General features: G+C 64.8%; 1 protein-coding gene across 1 annotated transcript; it reads left to right on the top strand.

The window, feature by feature from the left end:
* The first annotated feature begins 11,626 nt into the window (after positions 1 to 11,626).
* On the top strand, positions 11,627 to 22,138 carry CTSD (cathepsin D). The gene is made up of 9 exons (XM_066374538.1): positions 11,627 to 11,813; positions 13,861 to 14,020; positions 15,681 to 15,804; positions 16,375 to 16,493; positions 18,458 to 18,684; positions 20,501 to 20,623; positions 20,886 to 21,030; positions 21,121 to 21,219; positions 21,303 to 22,138. Exons 1-9 carry the CDS (start codon positions 11,743 to 11,745, stop codon positions 21,468 to 21,470), a joined length of 1,236 nt encoding a protein of 411 aa, XP_066230635.1. The 5' UTR covers positions 11,627 to 11,742; the 3' UTR covers positions 21,471 to 22,138.
* The last annotated feature ends 151 nt before the right edge of the window (positions 22,139 to 22,289 follow it).

Below are 22,289 nucleotides of genomic sequence, written 5' to 3'. Positions count from 1 at the left end.
GCCTGCCGGTATCGCCCATCAGAAACACTCAGAGCCCCCAACCTCAGCCTCAGCACTGAAGGCTCCTCCCAGTCAAGCTCCCTGGCGCCCCCGCCCCCGCCATCAGCCTCCGGACTCGCAGCCTCCCTTGCACCTGGGCACCCTCCGTTCCAGCCAAGCCAGCAAGGCCTGCGTATGGCTCGCCTGCCCTGCGGTGCTGGGGCCCACCCCGGGGCCTTCTCCCACCCTGCCGGCCTCCCTGAGCTCCAGACAGACCCCCTGGGGGACAAGGCAAAGCCCCTCACCTCCTGGGCTGCACCACCCACCCAGCAGCCTCCCCGGGCTGGGACAGAGAGCGGGCGGGTTCCAGCAGGGGCACCTGCCACCGTGTCCCCTGCAAGAAAGATTCTGTGTCACGTTCCCATTTGACAGACAAGAGACTGAGGCTTGGAGAGGCCCAGGGAGTGGGGGAGATGTCTGTGTGTCTGTCTGTCTCCAGAGCCATGTGTACCACCAGCAAGGGAGCAAGGACGCGCAGGAGGCAGCCCTGAGTCGTGGGCAGGATGGGCCCCCCACCCCGGGGGAAGGGGTGCTTCCGGGCGTGGCCGAGGCCCCTCCTCCCTGCTCATCCTCAGCCCCCCACCCCGGGGGGGAGGGGTGCTTCCGGGCGTGGCTGAGGCCCCTCCTCCCTGCCCATCCTCAGCCCCCCACCCCGGGGGGGGGGGGGGAGGTGCTTCTGGGCGGGGCCGAGGCCCCTCCTCCCTGCTCATCCTCAGCCCCCCACCCCGGGGGGAGGTGCTTCCGGGCGGGCCGAGGCCCCTCCTCCCTGCCCATCCCAGCCCCCACCCCGGGGGGAGGTGCTTCCGGGCGTGGCTGAGGCCCCTCCTCCCTGCCCATCCTCAGCCCCCCACCCCGGGGGGGGGGGAGGTGCTTCTGAGCGGGGCCGAGGCCCTCCTCCCTGCCCACCCTCAGCCCCCCACCCCGGGGGGGGGGGAGGTGCTTCCGGGCGGGGCCGAGGCCCCTCCTCCCTGCCCACCCTCAGCCCCCCACCCCGGGGGGAGGCCCTCCTCCCTGCCCATCCTCAGCTCACCTGTCACCCTCCTTCCTGCACCGTCCGCCCGGGGCTCCCGGAGAACCAGGGCATTGTTCGCGGAACACGGGCCTCCTGCCCCCGCACACTCTCCCTGCCCTCTGAGTCACCGCCCCGGAGAGAGGGCTGTCGCATCCCCAGACCCGTCTGTCCAGCTGCCTGGGAGGGGCCGGGTGCCACCGGGGAGCTGGCATCCCTCAGAGCAAGAGGGCATGGAGCGCCAGCCCCTGGCCCAGCCCTGGGAACAGGCCCGTGTGGCCCGGCTGGCCGTGGGTGGAGGGTGGGGAGGGCGGATGGAGAACTGATAAGGTCGGTTCCGGGAGCCGGACTCGGGCTGGGACAGAGCCGGTTCTCCCGGGAGTGGAGGGTGCGGCTTCCCCCGGGGGCTCCACCTCGACCCACCTCCGAAATTCACTGCTGTGAGGCCACTGGGTGGGGGTCGCGGCGGCCCTGCCCTCTGGGGGATGGCGCCGTGGGCACCCAAGGGAGATGAGCTGGGTCCCCTTCTCGGCAGGAGGGAGGTCTGGATGCGGAGGGGGGGGTCAGCTGGGGTCGCGTCCGGGGCCAGGTGGATGCATGCAGAGGGGTCCTCACTCACTCCGTGGGCCTCCAGCTGCCCGGGCACAAGTCACCCTCTGTTCGGGAGGACACTTAGAGGGCCCGAGAGCACTGGGTGAAGCCATCGACGTTGCTCAACTCTCAACATGCGCAGCTGGCACCGAAAAGCAAGCCACCAGCCAGCCCAGCCCAGCACTTGGGCAGAACAGCCCAGTGCCGTGCCCGCCCGCTCAGCCAGCCAGCCAGCCGCCCAGGGAGCCCCCCAGTCCCCTGGCCCCAGCCGACCTCGCCCACCCCCAGGGTCCTTCCTCCCTGGCCCTGCAAGCCTCCCCAAGCCCAGCCACCACCCCCACCCCACCCCAGCCCTTAACCCAGCCTCCCTGGGGGGGAGGATCTGTCCTCAGCCCCAGGCTCTGTCACCGGCCACTTCGATGCTGGGGGCCCCGGGAGTCCAGCCACCCTTGGCTTCTGTGCATGTGTCCTGGCCAGTCTCCGGCCAGCTAACTCCCACGATCTCTCTGTCCCCTGACCCTGTCCTGACTTTGCTCAGAGGTCCAAGCTCCTCGGGGACACCTCTTTGTGCCGTCCAGCCGGCCGGCACTGCCTGCGCCCTTGGCCCCCCACTGTAGTCCCGTCCTCACCCTAACGTCCTCCGTGTCGACCAAGGGCAGTGGGGGGCAGGGGGTAGAACAGTGCCCCTCAAAGACACCCACATTCTGATTCCCCAAACCTATGACCATGTGACCTCACAGGAGCAAAGGGGGCTCTGCAGATTAAGTTGAGGACCGGGAGGTGCGGGAGGACCCTGGATGACCCGGTGGGGACCCGTGGGACCACAGGGGTCCGTGTGAGAGGGAGGCAGGAAGGTGGGGGTCTCACAGGGAACGGGGAAGCCAGCCGGTGGCTCTGACGGTGGATGGAGGAGAGGGCAGCGTCTCTAGAAACCAGAAGAAGCAGAGGAGGGGCCCGCCCCTCAGAAGCCTCCGGAAGGGCCAGCCCTGCCCACCTTGCCTTTAGCCTGTGAGGCCTGATTTCAGACGTCCGGCCTCCAGACGGTGAGAATAGTAACTTTGTGTTGTGTTAAGCCTGCCCATCTGTGGACCTCTGTCATGGCGGCCACAGGACACTGATGTGGGGTTCCCAGCGACTCCCTCTGGAACCAGGATGACGTCCTTATTTTTAGGAGGAGCGGATGGGGGGAGGGACAATAAATGCTTTCTCCTCCCTGCACCCACCCCTTCCTAGTATCCGCCGTTGCTTCCTTTGTCCCATTTTTGAAAATTATTTTAATGTATTGATGTTCAAGAAAGAGGGAGACAGACAGACAGAGACATCGATCTGTTCCGTCTGTGCCCCGATGTGTGAGTGACCGAACCAGCAACCTCTGTGCTTCGGGATGACGCTCTGACCCACTGAGCTGTACGGCAGGGCCCTTTGCTCCATTCTGAACTTCAAGTTCCAAGTTCAGGTCCACCCCCGTCCACCTGGAGAGCCCCTCCTCCCCCCTGGCAGAAGAGCGAGTGGACACTTTGAGTCTGGGCCTCTGTTCTCTCTTCTTCCTGAGTCTCTGCTGAGACTCGGCCTCCACCCCCCACCCCTCACCCCCCGGGCCTTCACCCAGCCCTCCTCTCTGCACACCCCGACGGGTCACCACCACCCCTTGGCCTGGCCACTGCCGCTGCCTGGCTCACAGTGTCTCAGGGCATCTTTCCAGGGAGCCTTTACTGAATCTGCCTGTCGGTCAGAGTCCTCCCGAGAAACAGAACCAGTAGGGTGTGTATCTATCTGTCATCTGTCCATCTATCTATCTATCCATCTATCCAACTATCTATCTATTGACCTGTCCTGCTATCTATCTATCTATCTATCTGTCACCCATCATCTATCTGTGTGTGTAGATAGATAGATAGATAGATAGAGAGTGTTAATTGAAGGGAATGGCTCCCACGACCGTGGGTCCCGCAGACTGGGGGCCCAGGGAAGGGTCAGTGCGGCAGCTCCAGTCGGAAGACCATCTGGAGGTTGAATTCCTTCCTCCTTGGGGCCTCAGTCTTTTTTCTACGGCCCTCAACTGACGGCTGGGGGTGATCTGCTTCAGTCCCAGTAGATTAGAAATGTTAATCACATCTCAAGATCACCTGCACAGAAACACCCAGAACAATGCTGGAGCAGATAGACATCTGGGCACCACGACCTGGCTAAGTGGACACCACGTGATCCCCCCCGCCCCCGAACCAGCCTCCTTCTCCACCATGTCCCCCCCCAACACATTCTTCCACTCACATCGTCCCCCCACCCCTTGTCTGCACTGGTCTCCTGGCACCTCTGTCCTCTGCCACTTGAAGAGCCGGGCAGCCCCTGTCCTCACACCCCTGACCCTGTCACTTGGCAGAAAACGCAGGGCGCAGACCCCAAGGGCAGGAAGCTGTGCAGCTCAGCGTATGGAGCCCCAAACTCTCCACCACGGCCCAGGCACCCCTGAGCCCCAGCAACCCCCACATCCCAGGATTCCATGGGTGCCCGGCTTGCCTCCCTAATGAGTTGGGGTGGGGGCAGCTGCTGTGTCCCCCCCGGGGCCACCACAGCCTGGCCAAGTAAGTGCACATCTGCTCCAGGCCACCCTGCCTGGCTGGGTGGCCTCTGTTGTCCCTCTGACCCACTGTCATCACCCCCTTGGCCACAGCGGGCTTCAGTCCTTCCCTAGAGCTCACCTCAGAGCCTTTGCACATGCTGTTCCCCAAGCCGAGAAGGCTCTCCTGACCTCCCAGTCCCCCCCGCCAGCCGGCCAGGTTCCCGGGCCAGCTCCCCTCTGCACAGGCTGCAGCCCCTGACTGGGTCCTTCATTGGTTAAGGACCCTGCTTGGATCTAGTTGCCCCGAGAAGGCAGGTCTGCGTCTGCCTGGTTCGTCCTCAGCGTGCAGTGCAGGGGCTGGCGCCCCCAAACGCGGGGTGGGGTTCCGACCAAGCTTGACGTCGGGGACGGAACCTCAGCAGGTAGTCATTCCCGGCCCAGTGAGACAGATGCTGGGGCCAGCCCCAGACCCGTGGGCTGCTGGGGTCCCCAGGGGGCTGCCAGCCCCCCGCTCCGCCTCCATCTGCTGAGAGCAGCCATGATGAAGTAAGGCTGTGTGACTCGGGGGCCCAACCCCTGGCCCTAGAGTGTGCCGGCTCCAGAGGGCTTGTGAGCCTCTGGGACCCCGGTCTCCTTTTCACCAGCATCTTCTTTCTAGACGGAGGCCCTGAGAGACTGGTGTGTCCTCAAAGCCTCCGGGCTTTGTCTCCCTCTCAGAATCTAGGGTTCTGAGGAGCTCAGCACAGCCCCCCAGTGTGTGTGAGTGTGTGTGAGTGTGTGTGTGTGTGTGTGTGTCCTAGGGGCTGTGGGTAACCTGAAAGGTGAGCGGGCCCACCCACCAGACTGAAGAAGGAACTGTCCCTGTGATCCTGGGCTTCTCCAGCTGCCCGGAGAGCTCCAGGCTCTGCCCCCACAGCACTCCGCTGGTCTGGAACCAGCCCCCACACCAGGCATAGAACTGAGGGACACTGGTGGCTGGGGTGCAGCGGGAGCGGGGGGGAAGCAAAGCCCACTGGAAGAGGAGACAGGCCGGGCTCAGCCACTGTAGGCCCTGGGAGGTGTTTCTCCCTGTCGCACGGGGAGCTGGACTATGGTGCGGGGGGCACTGGGCAGGGTGGGTCGCCCTACATGATCCCGTCCTGGGGTGGGGGTGGGGGAGCTGAGGGTGGCTGACTCCGGTGGGGAGAACCGAAAGCCAACAGGCACCTTTAGCCAAGCCAGGTGCCCGGCCTGCAGGGCACCCAGGACCCCCACAGCCCGGCCTAGCTGAGCCTGGCATCCCTACCTGTGCCCCTTACCCCTGCCCCTGCTCTGTCCACCTGTGCCCATATGCCCACCGCCCTTCCTCGTGCCCTAACTATGCCAGCCACTCACAGGCCCCACCCGCCCCCACCGGCTTAGGCCCCTGTCCAAAGCAGCTGACCCGAAGCTAATTCCTTCAATGGCCTCCCTGCAGCCCTTACAGAGCCCGGGCCTGCAGCTCAGGCCCCAGGGAACTTGCAACCCCACCTCCTCCTGAGGGCGGCGGGGGGGGGGGTCCAGCTCTGAGGTCCTGAGAATGGAGTGACTCCTCCAGTGGCCTGAGGGCCAAGCAGGGAGGACAGCGCAGTAGGCATGACTCAGCACCGCAGCCGCTCCCGCCCACCCGCTGGGAGGATGGGGGGGTGTCAGAAACCACTTCCTCCCAGGCGCCGAGCAGCCCCCGCCCCAGGCCTGCCCTGCACCCTTCCTTTCCTTCTGGGCACCGGGCGGGCACTGCAGGCCCAGAGCTTGAGCCAAAGGGCAGAACCTTCCTCCCCTGAGTCCCACTGGAGGCTGCTGGCCCGAGGGGTGCGAGGGTGGGGTCTCTCGGCCTCCAGGTGAGACCCAGGCAGGCGGAGGGCGGGGAGATCCGGGCAGAGATGAGACCGCCCACCAGTCAGGGACCCGCCCCTCTCTGTGAGTGAGGGGATAGAGGGGGAGAGAGAAGGACAGGGCCTGCTCCGCTTTCGTTCACAGTTCACAGGGCTCATCCTGTCTGTCGTGTGTCCTGCGGTGGATCGTTCTCAACGCCGTGTAGCCTTCCGTCACCTCTCTACTGTCTTGGGGGTGGAGCTCCCACAGGCTCTGGGCACCTGAGGGCTATTGTCAATATGGCTGAGTGCCCGTGCTCCGCCCTGACCCCGTGACCAGGGGCATTTCTGCTGCGCCTACACCCCAGAGAGGTGCCGCTGACCGCTGACCGGCTTTCAGGACAGGGCCACGTGGTTTTCCAAAGCGCTCCTACCAACTCGCCATCCTGTTGGCTACACGTGTTCCCATCGCCCCACGTCCACACCGCACGTGGGGTTTCCCAGCATTTCCATTGCAGACGTTCTGGTGGGCTCGGGTGCCACTCGGCTCCAGAGATGATAAACACTTTTCCACACCTTGGCTGGGCACCCGGACTTCCCTTCTGTGTGTGTATAGAGTCTGGCAAATCATTTGTACTTTAAAAAAAGTTTTTTTTTCTTTTCCTATTGGGTTGTCTGTCTATCATCTCTATTCATTTGTGGTTCTTTTTATATTTCAGATTCTAGCTGCTTGTCAGATGTACGCAATGAATGTCTTACGCCTCCGTGGCTTGCCTTTTCTCCCTCTTAATACAGCATATTCTCAGGAACAGGAGTTATTAATATTAGCATAGCGCCTTAGCCTAAATTTATCATGTTTCTCCTAAAAGAGATTAGTGCTCCCTTTATCCCGTTAATAGACTTCTATTCTTTTTAAAGAACAGTTTTACACATACAAGAAGTTGGCAGAGAGGACAGAGGTCCCTTAAACCCCCACACCCTCCACACCACACATCCAGCGCCCCTGTGATTAACTCATGACTGCGGCCCACTTGTTACAATTGAAGAACTGACCTTGATACCTTTTTATTAACCAAAGCGCACAGTTTATACCTGACGGTTTTCCTCCCTGAGTTGTATCTTCTGTGAGTTTGGGGGTGGGGGGAGAATCTATAACGTCAGGTGTACAACGTTCTAGTCTCCAGCAAAGTCTCGCTGCCGTAAAAGTCCTCTGCGCACCACGTGTTAGCCCCTCCCCCACCGCAACCCCTGGTCTGTTCGCTGTCCCCAGAGCGGAGCTTGGCCAGAGCGGAGCTTGACCTTCCCCAGCATGTCTTAGGAGCTGGACTCCCACACAGTGTGTGGTCCTTCTCATATTGGTTCCTCCCACTTCGTAATAGGTATTGAAGTGTCTTTTTACGACCCAGTAGCTCATTTCTCTTTACCCCTGCCTGACTTCCACTGTCTGGAATGTTGATTCACTCATCCATGGAAAAGGGGCAACGTTGTTGCTTCCAAGTCTTGGCCATGATGACTAGAACAGTATAAACCTCCTCCTGCAGGTTTCTGTCTGGACGTAAGTTTCCAGCTCATGGAAGAGCACCCTTGCTGGATGTTTGGTTTTGTGAGAAACCGCCAAACGGCCTCCCGGAGCGGCTGCGCCCCCTGCGCTCCCCCAGCAGCGGGGCGGATGCTGGCGGCTCCATGCACGTCCTCCCGGCACTGGATGGTGTCACTATTTTGGACTTGAGCCATTCCGATAGGTGTGTCGTGGTGTCTCATTGTTGCTTTAGTGTGCACACTTCCCCTGTGACACAGGTGTTTTCTCGTCGGCTTATTTTCCTTCTGCAGAGCTTCTTCAGTGACGTGTCTGCTCAGATCTTTGCCCATTTTTTTTTCTTTTTAATTGAGCTGTTCGTTTTCCCCTTGCGGAGAGTTCTGAGACTTCTCCGCATGTTTCGAACACACACTCACACACACGTGTTTCCCTGGCTGTGGCCTGTCTTTCTGTCTTTTTATTATTATTATTTTTTTCTTTACTGGTATCCAGGTGCTTTGGGTGTGCTTCCTGTTTCAACCACAAATCCTGGCGGATTCCAACATTCCAGAGATGGTCTCCTTTGTCTCACTTGGGGATTCACTGCGGGCGTTTCTCTCTCTAACCCTCTTGGAATGGAGAGTGTGTGTGGTGTGAGGGAAGGACCACAGTGCTTCCATGGGACGGCACTGTTTATAGAGCCCCCTGCCCCCCACACACATGTTAGCGTCAGACCCTTCAGTTCCGCCCTCCAGCTGTCTTCTGGCCTATCCTTGCATCAAGGCCACGCTGTCTGGACGACTGGGCCTTTTTATAGGAGCCATTCTCTTCAACTTGACCTCTGCCGCGTCCCTGGAGCGGCTCTCCTCAAGGTCCAAGTCCCAAATCCAGCGGGTCAGTGCGGAGCCCCTCTTCCTGGGACTGCTCCCTGGGGTGGCAGCTGTCACAATGGCCACCCCTCCTTGAGCTGCTCTTCATTCAGTCCCGGCAGCCCCTGCTCCATCTCCTCTGCTGCCCCCCCCCCACCTCACCCCCACCCCAGGGCCTCTTATCTCTGCACACAGCCCTGGCCTGTGTCCAATCTCACCCCTTAGCTGCTGTGGACCGTTGTCGACTCAAGAGCTTCTATCTCAGCTTGGGCCTCTCCCCTCGACTCCAGACTCCGACAGCTGCCGGTGCTCAGCAGCGGCGGCACGGACCTCCAGACCCCCCCATACCCCCCGCCCGGGCATCTTCTCAGTGGGACGGTGCAGAGCGGAGCTCCGGGCCCGCCTCCCGCCCAGGCCCCTCCTCCCGCCCAGGCCCCTCCTCCTGCAGCCGGTTCACCCCAGCCGATAACACCCCATTGCTCAGGGTATTGCGGACAGACTCCTAGTGCGTAAGGACCCCGCCGGCACACACCATTGGCCCCCACCCGCCAGAGAAGCCTGCTGGCCCTGCTTCGAAAGTGTGTCTCGAAGCTGACCCTGTGCCTCAAGGCCCCCTCGCCCCTGCTTGGCCAGTTCAGGCCACCATGGCCTCCCGGCCTGGCTGGCTCCTACTCCTTCCCCCCAAGACTGTTCCTGACCAGGATCCTGAGCTCTTTCCTCTCAGACCCAAAGCAGGGTCCTCCAGTGGTTCCCCTCTGACCTCTGACCTCATCTCCCCCCTCCCCTCCCCTCCCGGTGCTCTGCTCAGCTGACTGACCCCCCCATGCACACACACACACACACACACACACACACACACACACACCCCGGGCAGGCCCCACCTCTGACCTCGAGCACGGACCCACCAGCATGCAGGCCCCACCTCTGACCTCGAGCACTGACCCACCAGCGTGCAGGCCCCACCTCTGACCTCGAGCACTGACCCACCAGCGTGCAGGCCCCACCTCTGACCTCGAGCACGGACCCACCAGCGTGCAGGCCCCATCTCTGACCTCGAGCACTGACCCACCAGCGTGCTCCCATGAGGTTTCGCCCATTGCGACACCCTCCTTCCTGTCACACTCTGTGTCCCTCCCCTGCCATGGTTTTCCGGGGCACTTGTCTCCTCCCAGAAGACCGTGTGACGTCTGGAGCATGCATTCCACGAGGGAGGGGTTCCTGTGTCGGTCCTGTGACTTCCCAGCACCCAGAGCACGTGGCAGGGGCTGGACAATCAAGTGTGGGACAGGTGGCCCGTCAGGTGTCTGAGGGGAGTCCAAGAGGAGTGGCTTCTAACCCCCTCTCGTTCCCTGATTCTCCAGGAAGGCCCTGCCCTCCTGGGCCCTGGCTCTCTCCCTGGAGTCCCCAGACCCTGGTCCTCACTCAATGGGAGCCAGGGGTCAGGAGTCAGGTGCTGACTCCTGATAGGAAGCCCTCTTCCCACCAGGCCTGTCTTTGGGCCCCTTGGCCAGTAGGTGATTGAGCATGTCAGAGGTCAAAGAGGCCCTGCAGTTCTGTGTTGGGTCCACTGCCTGTGGCCCAAGGGGCACCTCTTTCTGGCCCTGTGCCACATGTGGCAGAGCATAGGGGACAGGGCCCTCGGGGACCCTCTGGCCAATCACTGTGATTGACTCTGATGGGGTAACTGATGTGGAGGGGGAGCGGCTTTGGCCTGTGAAAGAGCAGAGACCCCTTAGGTGCCTGATCGAAGCCACGGGGTTACTTGGGGAACACAGGGCCCAGGCCAGAGAGGCTGCATCGGAAGGGGCCACAGGCTCTGTCTGGCGCTGGGCAGTAGAGGCCGGGCCCAGCCTGGGTCCCAGATCCTGCAGCCAAGTCCCATGGTGCTGCCCACCAGGGAAGGACCCCTGAGCCCACAGGACCTGTGGGACCGGGAGCATCCCTCTGTCCTTGTCACACATACCTGGTGAGCACCCACCATGTGCCGGGCATTGCTCTAGGAGCTGGGGAATCCTGGGAACCGCAGGGAGAGAAGGTCCCACTCTGTACTAGAGGAACAGTAATGACAAGCAGTCTTTGCAGGAGAATGGGGCCTCTCCACCTTTTGGGCCACCAGAGGGTCCCTTCTTAGCCGTTGTCTTAAAAAGAAAGCCCGGGATCTCAGCCTGGCTCCTGGCCAGATCAAACCGGCTGCCACTGCCCTACCCACCCCCAACCATCCACACTTCCTCTTCTGCCCACACACTCCGGTGACCTTGCCAACCTCATGAATGTCTCTGTGACAGTGGTCACTTTCTAGCACATTTGTCCACTTAATTTCCTTCTTGACACGATCTTCTCTAAAATGGCCTGTCCAGACTCCTGTCTTCCTTAAGGTTAAGGCCGGTGCCTCCTCTGGCTGGTACTGGGCATTGGAGACAGAGCGGGCCCTCTGCTCCGACAGTGAACTCAGCTCCAGACACCAAATGGGGCCACAAGGCGTGCACGGTCAGTCCTGGAGAGCTCAGCCCTGGTGGGAGCGGAGGGCCCCCTTCCCCAGGCCCTGCTCGGCTGGAGCTGGGAGACCTGATTCCTCACTTTGAGTCGGAGTCTGGAGGGGACGGTGCTGCGGCCAGGTTGGGGGTTCCCAGAGAAAGGTGGGCTCAGGGTAGCTGAACAGTACCAGGCCAGGTGTTGCTCTGGGGAGGTGGGAAGTGAAGAGTTGTGGGACAGGTTATGGACACTTGGAGGAGACTGAAGGTGGCTGGAGCTCCCAGAGTCAGTCCCTGGACATTCCCAGGACAAAGGAGGAGTGGGAGGGACAGGGGCCCCCAGCGGAGAGTGCAGGTGAAGGAGCAGTGGGCGCCCTGGAATCCGGGGGGGTGGGGTGGGTAGGGAGTGTGAAATCTCATCTGTGCGCAGCCCGTGGGGCTGGGACAGGAAAAAGCCAAGACCCCAGGGTCTCGCCCCGCTGGAGAGGCCCGGGAGGGTGGGGCGGTCCAGGCCCCGGCCCCTTTGGAGCAGGCCGGGTGGGTGCCCGTGCTCGCCGGGCACGCGTAGCGCCCACGCTGGTCCCGGCCCATTTTGGGCAAGGGGGCGCGCCCCGGCGAGCGCAGTGCGCATGCCCGGGCCGGGAGCGCCGGCCGCAGCCGGGGGCGTGGCCGGCGTGGCCCCGCCCAGAACCGCTCGGCGCACGCCGGCCGGGGCGCACGTGACCCGCCCCGTTGCAAACAAGCCGGTCAGCTGACCGCCCCGACTGCGCCGTCATCCCGGCTATAAGCGGGCGACCTCGGGGAGATCTGCTGTGACCCGGCCGCCCCGCTCCGTCCGACCCGGCCGCCGCCACCATGCAGCCCTCCAGCCTGCTGCTGCTGCTCCTCCTCGGCCTGCTGGCTGCGCCCGCCGCCGCGCTCATCAGGTGAGGTCCGCCCGTCCCGGGCGCCCGGGCTTCGGAGCCCCGCGCCCCCGGTGACCTCCGCGCGCCCCACCCGAGCCGGGATCCCGCGCGGCCTCCTGCAGGGCCACCCTCGGGCGCGGCTGGGGGCGCAGGGCTCGCTCGAGTTCCCGCAGCCGGGTGACACCCCTCCCTGCATCCTGTGGGGCTAGTAGCTACGACGGAGGGTGGCTGCCACTCCGGCTGACCAGCACCCCCAGGACGGGTGGGGCCGGATGGGGTGTCTGTGCTCAAGGCCCTTTGGTGGAAGTGGGCAGACCCCCCCCCCCCCCGGTGCTTGCCGGGGAGGCCCCTGAACCTGGGCAGGGCATTTTGCCACTTGAGGCTCCACTTGGCCATCTGTGAACTGGACTTGCCCACGCTGGTTTGTCACGTGGGATCTTACCACAGGCCATGGGCTGGGAGACCCTCGGGCCACCTTACAGAGCCCAGATGCCCAACAAACAGGAAGGGTGTTAGTTAAGGAGAGGGTCTGCGTGAGTCGCCTTAGGCCTGGGGGGGGGGGGCAGGGCTCTGACCCAGCGAGGCCCCAGGGACCTGCACCCCTGTGCCAGGTAAGGTCACCGACTGCCAGGCCTGGTCTGAAGCTGTGCCATGCGAGGCCAGCCAGGCTGAGGAGGGTCCCCACACCCCTTCCCTTCCTCCCCCCCCCCCCATTCTCCCACCTTTGAGAGGCAATCCTGCTCTCCCAGCAAGCCCACCCTTTTCTGCCTCTGCCCCACCCATCCCTAGGGGCCCCTTGTATCAGGCCTGAGCATGAATTCCTCCACCTGGACTGTGGGCCTTTTGCCCGTGGGCAGGTGGGTGAGGTCATAAGGCCGAGGAGCTGGCTGGGGGCCGAGTGGGGCTGAGCCTTGCCAGCAGGCTGCCCTGCGTGGGCTTCTCCGTGGGCTGTGGCCTGGGGGTGAGTAGCCCCAACTGGAGCAGTGAGCCTGCTCCAGCCCCGCCCACAGACCTCCCCAGCGGGGGGACGGGAAAGGAGAGCAGTAGGGAGGGGAGTCCCTGGCTTCTCTGAGCCCCTCACAGCGCCCAGGTCCTCTGGGACTGATGCCTGCAGTTTCCTTGGCTGCTGGAAGGTGTGTCCCTCCCCCAGCCTGCCAGCTCTTGGGCTAGAGTCCCGGTTTTTTTGGAGCACGCCCTTGGCATGCTGGTAATGGCCGTCGTCTTGCACTCCTGAGTCTTCAGGCTGGGGAGACATCTCATCCCAGTGGTTAACCTTGCTCTCCTGTCCTGCCTCCTGCACCATGGCAACAGGGAGCAAGCTCAGAGCCAGGGGAGCCAGGGACCCAGGGGAGTGAAGGAAGGGACCCCTCCCTCTGCTCTGATGGCAGAGCCCCATGCACATCACAGCCAGGACCCCTGACTTCCACCCCATGAAGGGCAGACCACCAAGACCACCCCGGCTGGGCTTGTTAACTGCGAGTCAGGGGCTCCAGGGAAGGGTGTTCTCACCGGGCACCATGGGGCAGGTGTGGCAGAGGACAGGCTGCAAGCACAGACCTCCCACCCCGCCTTCCAGGTGCCGTCCTAGCTTTCTGGGGTCTGTATGGTGGTGAGGAGAGAGTGGCAGGTCAGCAAGAAGTGACCGAGGTCACTGCAGTGTGGGGCGAGGGCAGTGGAAAGAGACAGGGTGATGTGGTCAAGGAGGGCTTCTTAGAGGGGGTGGCGTTGAAGTTCAATCTGATGCCCGAAGTTGGTCACCTCACAGAGGACAGGGCGGGGAGGTGGGGACCGTGTCAGCCTCAGGTCTGGTGACGGCGTGGCTAGAGGACCAGGGCGCAGGGGCATCTAAAGGCTCTGGGCAGAGAGGTAGCCACTGACGCCTAACAGACCCACCAGCCACTGTCACAGCAGGAACCAGAGGGGGTGGTCTTGGAAGCTCCTGGTGGTGGGGGTGGGGGAGCAGGGGCCATTTTCCTCCAGCTGGGATGTGGGTGTGGGCGTGGAGGGTCAGGGGGGAGACAGGAGGCGGGCACTGCCCTAAGGAGCCCTGACCCCCTCCTCTTGACAGAATCCCACTGCACAAGTTCACGTCCATCCGCCGGACCATGTCGGAGGTGGGGGGCCCCGTGGAAAACCTGATCGCCAAGGGCCCCATTACAAAATACGCCCAGGCGGGGCCTGCTGTGACCGGGGGGCCCGTCCCCGAGATACTCAAGAACTACATGGACGTGAGTGAGGGAGGGGTGTCCACTCGGGGCAGCTGGGCGGCCGCAGACACTGGGCTGTGGGGACGGTTCTGTGTGCGTGGCTTGCGTCTTGGTGACAGGCTCTTGGGGTCGGCACCCAGCAGTTTGGAGCCCTTACCTGTCCTGTGGGGGGAGGAGCTTCCCCTCCGGCACACGCCCCCTGCCCCTTGGCGGTCTCTCGCCTCCTCTGGGGTCTGCACGGCCTGAGGCTCTCCTGCCTGCTGAGAGGACAGCTTGGGGTGGCCCTGGCACCTCTGGGATGTATCTGCCTCCTGCGGGCCACTGACCCTGGGCTCAGCCAGGCAGGTGTCTCATTTATGAGGCCACCCTGTGGGAAGTGGGGACAGCGTCACCCTCGAGAGAGCCACCGGCTAGGCGTGGAGGAGCCCAGAATCAGATACTGGCCTGTCCCTGGAGAGAGGCTGTGGGTGGGGCCCCGGAGGACCCTTGAGATTGGGTCTCTGGGCCTGCTGCCAGGGTGTAATGAGCTCCCATGGAGCTTGTGTTCCCGCCCATCCTGCCGGAAGGCCGGGGCCCAGCCTGCACCACTGCTGCCCGAGTGGGACATAGGCTCTGAGGTGGAACACTCCGGAAGCCACACAGCAAGCTGGGGCCGGGGCAGCCTGCCCCCAGCTCTGGGGACCCACCCTGGGGACCCACCCCTGACCTGAGTTTTGGGGAGCCAGCCTGGCTGCCTCCAGCCCCTGCTCACACCTGGGGCTGTGACAGGTGTGGCCGTGCCCTTCGGGCTGGCTGGAGCCCCGGCCGCGCCAGGAAGCCGGAGCCTCACAGGCATGTGACTGGGCCGGTGGAGGGGGGCCAGCAGCCCAGGACCTACTGACCAGTTCCTGATTATCCTCGGTGCCCACACGCTCGGACATTTGCTGAGTCATTCTCCTCCCTTCCCAATCCGGACACTTCTGTTGGGTCGGAGTCAGCAGCTGCTCCCAGGGAGAGAGGCTTCGGGGGGCGGGTGTCCCAGGTCCCATCCCTGGGGGGAGGGGATGCCCAGGCAGGCAGGGCCCCAGCTGACCCCAAGGTCAAGAACACCCACACTCTCTGACATAGGAGAGGGCCAAAGGTGCGGCTTCCCTTTGAGGCTCGCGGGGCATGCAGCCCCCTTGTGCACACTGGAGCCCCCTCACCTGCCCCTGCTCCCGTGTGTCCACCCAGAGCAGTGAAGGCAGAGAGGCTGGGCCACTGGGGACTCGGAACCTCCAGGGTGTACCCTCTCCCCTTGCTCACCCAGACCCTTCCACCTGGGAGCCCTCCAGGCTCGGCCCTGTTGGGCAGGGTAGGAACTAAGGCCCCAGGGTCAGGCCCTGACGTGGCCCCGTCCTAGAGTGGCAGTTGCTCCCCTTCCTGGACCCCTGGACCCCTGGCCCTAGAGGCCCTTCCCCCTCGAGGCTCAGGAGGTGGTCAGAGCCTGTCCGGACTCTGAATGGACCACTGATTTCATGTTTCAAATGGGGTTGGGTGGTCTTTCCTGCTCTCACTGTGGCCAGGCAGGGTGGGGTTGTACCCCAGGGTCTGAGGGGTGGCAGGTGTGGACCTTGACTGTCCTTCGCCTGGGGTCTGGCACGCTGACAGCGGACAGGTGGGGGGCTCCTCCCCTGGCCCTGATGGCCCTGTGTCCCCCCAGGCCCAGTACTACGGGGAGATCGGCATTGGGACCCCCCCACAGTGTTTCACTGTCGTCTTCGACACTGGCTCCTCCAACCTGTGGGTCCCGTCAATCCACTGCAAACTGCTGGACATCGCCTGCTGTAAGTCCTGCCCACCTGTCTGTCCCGGGCCCTTCCAAGTGGGGGCGAGGCGGAGGGGCCGGACTCGGGAGCAGGCAGGGCGGTCGGGGCCCTGGGGGGGCGCCTGACCCTCGTCCACGTCACACGTGCACACTGTCCCTGTGGTGGGGGCTGCCGCCAGGCCTTGCCGGTCTCCTCCGGTCCTGGGATGTGGCATGGGCTGGGGGCTGGGAGGTGGGCACTGCAGCCCTGCCTTAGCCGCTGGGCGGCCTGCTGCTCCCGGTGCCCGCCTGCACCGGGCAGCCCCAGCCCCAGGGCTCCCGCTCTCCAGGTGGACCTGTTCCTTCCAGCCCTGCTTCTCCCCGGGCTGGGACCACAGTGGCCGAGGGTGGAGCCCGCCATGGGCCACCCACCTGCTGGGCGGAGGCTGAGGCCGAGTCTGGGGGTGTCAGCCTGTTGTCCTGAGCCCCTGGGAGGGCGGCCTGGTGACCAGGGGCCTGAGAGGGGCAGTCTGACCACCGTGTGGAGGTTGAGGGTCACGAGGGTCAGAGGCCACCGTGGGGGGCAGGCTGACGGGCTCCCGTGGCGCAGGGATCCACCACAAGTACAACAGCGGCAAGTCCAGCACCTACGTGAAGAACGGGACGACCTTCGACATCCACTATGGCTCCGGCAGCCTGTCCGGGTACCTGAGCCAGGACACCGTGTCGGTGAGTGTGCCCTGGGGTGGGGGTGAGTGTGTCCCCGCGGTGGGGGTGAGTGTGTCCCCGCGGTGGGGGTGTGTCCTGGGGTGGGGGTGAGTGTGCCCTGGGGTGGGGGTGAGTGTGTCCCCGCGGTGGGGGTGAGTGTGTCCCCGCGGTGGGGGTGAGTGTGCCCCCGCGGTGGGGGTGAGTGTGCCCCCGGGGTGGGGGTGAGTGTGTCCCCGCGGTGGGGGTGAGTGTGTCCCCGCGGTGGGGGTGAGTGTGTCCCGCGGTGGGGGTGAGTGTGTCCCGGGGTGGGGGTGAGTGTGCCCCGCGGTGGGGGTGAGTGTGTCCCGTGGTGGGGGTGAGTGTGTCCCCACGGTGGGGGTGAGTGTGTCCCCGGGGTGTCGGGGAGTGTGCCCCGGGGTGTCGGGGAGTGTGCCCCGCGGTGTCGGTGTGTCCCCGCGGTGGTGGTGAGTGTGTCCCCGCGGTGTCGGTGAGTGTGTCCCGGGGTGTTGGGGTGAGTGTCCCCGTGGTGGGGGTGAGTGTGTCCCCAGGGTGGCGGTGAGTGTGTCCCCGCAGTGTCGGGGAGTGTGTCCCCACCTCTCTGTGTGGCGGGGCGAGAGGGCGCTGGGACCCTCAGCCCCGCCCCAGGACAGGGGTCTCAGCTAGCGCCCTGGAGGGCTGTTGAGTTTGGACGGGCAGCAGCGCTGGTGGAGCAGAGAGTGGAGGGCACAGCTCGAGCGAAGGCCAGGAGGTCAGGAGGGGGAGCTGGGGTGCTTCGTGGAGAAGAGGCAGAGAGTGTGGACGGGGCTGCAGGCCCCGGGGAATGGCCAGGAGGCAAGGAGGGGCCGGTGGGCAGGGCTGCTGACCCAGCGAGGGTTTCAACACCCCAGTCGTCACCTGGGCCTGGCACACAGGTGCAGGCCTGGGAGCGGGGCCTGCTGAGTGATTAACGGGGAGGCTCGTGGGTGGGCCGTGGGAGGACTGGTTTCCCTTCTGACGCTTGGGTTTGAGGTGCCAGCTGGGTGCTCAGGGCAGCCCCGGGGGGTGTTCCTGCAGCGGGGGAGGCTTGGGGGGCAAAGGCAGAGGGTTATGACGGCACCAGGAGCCACAGGAGAGGAGCTGGGGTGGCTCTCCGGGGCCCCGCCTGCAGTCGTGGGTCTCGGGGGTGAGCGCAGAACATGCTCACCCTCAAGGGAGGGTCAGTGGGCCCCCGACGGTTCCTAGATGTGGAGCTGACTCCGGGCCGAGCTCAGGAGTTGTGGGGGGAAGAGGAGAAACAAGAAGGGGGTTCCTTCTCAGCCCAGCCCCCCCCCCCCAGAGGCACAGGAAGTTCCTATAGGGGGGACAGCGGCTCGTGGGTCTGTCCCTCGTCCGGACGATGGGTGGGCTCAGGCAGCCCCGATGGTGGCTTGCCCTTGGCCAGCATGAGGACCCTTGGGCACCTTCCCACGCACTTCAGCTTCTTGGGGGCTGCCTTCCTCCCCCACCCAGTGTCTCTCGGGCACCCCCACGACACACACCCCGCGTCTTTCCGCGCCTGAAGCAGGATGTGGCTCAACACGCTCCCCCCCTGTGGTGTCACCATGTGCGGCCGTTTGTCCCCACATCCTGCTCCTCTCTCGTCTGCCTGCAGCCGGGCCTGGCTGTGCCGGGGGGTTGTCATGGGGCTCCCGTCTCCCGGCCAGCCTGAGGGCCGGAGCTGCCCAGGCAGGACGGCAGGGCTAGAGCTGAGCAAGGGCCTCCGTCCTCCTCTGCGTCCCGGCTCCGGCCCCGCCGCCCTGCCCGAGCGTACACCCGTCCCGGACTGCAGGGCCTGACCCCCTAGAGTGTCCAGCCCTCTTCCCGCCCCCACTGTCCCGTTCCCCGTGCCAGATGATGGACAGCTCGGTTTTGTGGCTGTGACCTCCCAACACAAGGACCCTGGGGACGGTCCCCTGGGGCCGGGCTCTGAGGTCCGCGTGGCCCACTGACCGCTCCGCGGCCCACAGGTGCCCTGTAACTCCGCTGTGTCGGCCCTGGGCGGCGTCAGGGTGGAGCGGCAGGTCTTCGGGGAGGCCACCAAGCAGCCGGGCATCACCTTCATCGCAGCCAAGTTTGACGGCATCCTGGGCATGGCCTACCCCCGCATCTCCGTCAACAACGTGGTGCCCGTCTTCGACAACCTGATGGCTCAGAAGCTGGTGGAGAAGAACATCTTCTCTTTCTACCTGAACAGGTGGGCAGGCCAGGCCCACGTCTCTCTCCCCCCTCCCCCAGCCCAGCCACGCTGCAGTGAGGGTGAGGGGGCTGCTGGTTCCCCCAGCCCAGCCACGCTGCAGTGAGGGTGAGGGGGCTGCTGGTCCCCCCAGCTCAACCACGCTGCAGTGAGGGTGAGGGGGCTGCTGGTTCCCCCAGCCCAGCCACGCTGCAGTGAGGGTGAGGGGGCTGCTGGTTCCCCCAGCCCAGCCACGCTGCAGTGAGGGTGAGGGGCTGCTGGTTCCTCCAGCTCAGCCACGCTGCAGTGAGAGTGAGGGGGCTGCTGGTTCCCCCAGCTCAACCACGCTGCAGTGAGGGTGAGGGGGCTGCTGGTTCCCCCAGCCCAGCCACGCTGCAGTGAGAGTGAGGGGGCTGCTGGTTCCCCCAGCTCAACCACGCTGCAGTGAGGGTGAGGGGGCTGCTGGTTCCCCCAGCCCAGCCACGCTGCAGTGAGAGTGAGGGGGCTGCTGGTTCCCCCAGCTCAACCACGCTGCAGTGAGGGTGAGGGGGCTGCTGGTTCCCCCAGCCCAGCCACGCTGCAGTGAGGGTGAGGGGGCTGCTGGTTCCCCCAGCCCAGCCACGCTGCAGTGAGGGTGAGGGGCTGCTGGTTCCTCCAGCTCAGCCACGCTGCAGTGAGAGTGAGGGGGCTGCTGGTTCCCCCAGCTCAGCCACGCTGCAGTGAGGGTGAGGGGCTGCTGGTTCCTCCAGCTCAGCCACGCTGCAGTGAGAGTGAGGGGGCTGCTGGTTCCCCCAGCCCAGCCACGCTGCAGTGAGGGTGAGGGGGCTGCTGGTTCCTCCCAGCTCAGCCACGCTGCAGTGAGGGTGAGGGGGCTGCTGGTTCCCCCAGCTCAGCCACGCTGCAGTGAGGGTGAGGGGGCTGCTGGTTCGCCCAGCCCAGCCACGCTGCAGTGAGGGTGAGGGGGCTGCTGGCTCCCCCCAGCCCAGCCACGCTGCAGTGAGGGTGAGGGGCTGCTGGTTCCCCCAGCTCAGCCACGCTGCAGTGAGGGTGAGGGGGCTGCTGGTTCCCCCCAGCTCAGCCACGCTGCAGTGAGGGTGAGGGGGCTGCTGGCTCCCCCCAGCCCAGCCACGCTGCAGTGAGGGTGAGGGGGCTGCTGGTTGGGCTGTGGCGGTCCTGTGTCCTCCCTGCACGCTGGACCACAGCCCCCGACGTCAGGTAGAGGCAGGGACGGCCGCCCTTTCAGGGAGGCGCCAGCAGCCCCATGAGGCAGCTGTGTTTCCCCACAGGAGGGGCCCAGGCCGTGTGTCTGGAGTCTTGGCTCTGCTGAGAGAACCGGAGCCGGTTCTGGTGATAGGCAGGTGGGGCCCCTGGATTGCTGACAGCCCAGAAGGAACAAGGTCACGAGCCCCAGGGCAGGAATGAGCTGGCTCAACTCTCAAGGCTGTCTGGCACCTCCTCCTGGAAGCCCTCCTGGGTTCCCTCCTTGGGCTCCTGGCACTATTCCCTTCCCATCTGCCCACTGGCCTGACCCTGGCCGTTCTCAGCAGGCAGACCAGGAGGCCCTGAGACCCGAGCACGGCGTCTCCTGCTGGGCGTGGGGCTTGGCCTGCAGTCCACAGGGGGTGTGGGATTGGAGCCCCCGCCCCTGGGGGAGAAGAAAGTTCCATTGCTTTCTGTGCCCCTTGTAGATCCTTCCATCCCTGTGGACCCAGGAAAGCCCCGCCCTGACAGGCCTTCAAAGGTTGCCTGCCCACGCCCGACCCCTGGCCCAGCTTGTCCCTGTCTCACCGGTCCTCCTAGGGTGGCCGGGGCTGACCGTCCCTTCCTCTCCTCCCAGGGACCCCAGCGCACAGCCAGGGGGCGAGCTGATGCTGGGTGGCACCGACTCCAAGTACTACAAAGGCTCCCTCACCTACCTCAACGTCACTCGCAAGGCCTACTGGCAGGTCCACATGGAGCAGTGAGTCCCGGCTGTGGCCACCCCGCTGGGGGTCGGGAGGGTGGCGGCCACGGGCCGGGCTGGACCCTGCACCCCACCGGCCCCAGGTGCCCTCCTCTCTGCACGGCTGCGTGGTGGCTGGGACCCTGCTCTGGGTCCCCGGGCCCTGGCACCCAGCTCTGTTCACGGGCAAGTCCTAAAAGAGAAAATGTCCTGCCAAGGCCGTGGCCGGGCATGGCGGGGGTGCTGGTGGCCCTGGGGACCCACACCCACTTCCCCGTAGGGTGGACGTGGGCAACAGCCTGACCCTGTGCAAGAAGGGCTGTGAGGCCATCGTGGACACGGGCACCTCGCTGATCGTGGGCCCCGTGGACGAGGTCCGGGACCTGCAGAAGGCCATCGGGGCCGTGCCCCTCATCCAGGGCGAGGTGAGCGGGGCGTGCAGGCCGGGGTGGCCGCAGGGGCGCCCCACGCCACTGCCTGCTGTCCCCCACACGCGCCGTCTCCTCCTCCCTCAGTACATGATCCCCTGTGAGAAGGTGTCCAGCCTGCCCGAGGTCACCCTGAAGCTGGGCAGCCAAGACTACAAGCTGAGTGCAGAGGACTACACGCTCAAGGTGAGGGGACGGCCGGGCAGGAGCGGCCGGGCGCTGGCGGCTGGGGCGCCGGCTGGCCGGGTGGTGACCTCTGGCCGTTCCAGGTGTCACAGGGCGGGAAGACCATCTGCCTCAGCGGCTTCATGGGCATGGACATCCCCCCGCCCAGCGGGCCGCTCTGGATCCTGGGGGACGTCTTCATCGGCCGCTACTACACCGTGTTCGACCGCGACGAGAACCGCGTGGGCCTGGCCGAGGCTGCCAGGCTGTAGCCGCGCGCCGGCTGGCCGGAGAGAAGGCGGCGGCCGCCCACCCTCCCCCTGGCTGCCCACGGCACACACTCAGCGCTCACACACTCACACTCGCCTGCTCACAGTCTGGCTCCCCGGGCCGCCGGCCTGACCGAGCTGCTGTTCCTGTGGTTCCCTCTCCCTGATTTCAGAATGCCACCCGTCTGCCTGTCTGTCTGTCTGTCTGATAGAGGGGCGTGGCCCAGGGCAGCCAGTGGGGTCAGAGGGCTCAGAGCCCTTCCACTAACTTGGACCGAGCTTGGCTTGGCCGCCGGTCAGCTGTGCACCCCAGGACCCCTCCCCCCGGGGTGCCCTGACCCAGCCCGGGCTGAGCCCCACTGCACCAGGCTACCTTCCCGGTTTCTCCTCTGCCCAGACGGGGCCTGGAGCTGGGCACGGCCGCCCCCTCACCTGGCTGTGTGTCTCGGGCCTGGTGAGGAAGGGCCAGGCAAGGCCGGAGGGCCGGCAGGAGGGAGCTAGGAGGGATGGGAGGGGACAAAAGCCAGCCCTGTGAGACCTGTGGGTCATCCTGGGGCGTGACCCCACCTCGATCAGGCCATGGGTCCGGCACCGGTCTTCTCTGAAGCTGCCCCCTCCGAGTAGCCAGAGCCAAAGTTGACCTGATAATAAAAGTTGGCCCTTTCTGTGCATCGGCCTATTTTGTGCTTGGGGCAGGTGGTTCTCGATTTGGACAAAGGCAAGGGGGGGGGGCATTTTGGAGGCGACTCGGAGTCTTGAGGGGGGGGGGTTTGGAGATGCCCTATGCCTGGGGCCCTGGAGGCTTGAGCTGGTGGCCCTGCC

This window comes from Saccopteryx leptura, chromosome 1 (assembly GCF_036850995.1).
Source record: "Saccopteryx leptura isolate mSacLep1 chromosome 1, mSacLep1_pri_phased_curated, whole genome shotgun sequence".
Classification (NCBI taxonomy): Eukaryota; Metazoa; Chordata; class Mammalia; order Chiroptera; family Emballonuridae; genus Saccopteryx; species Saccopteryx leptura.
Note: the sequence above shows the minus strand (reverse complement) of the source record. Positions and strands in the feature narration are given on the sequence as shown.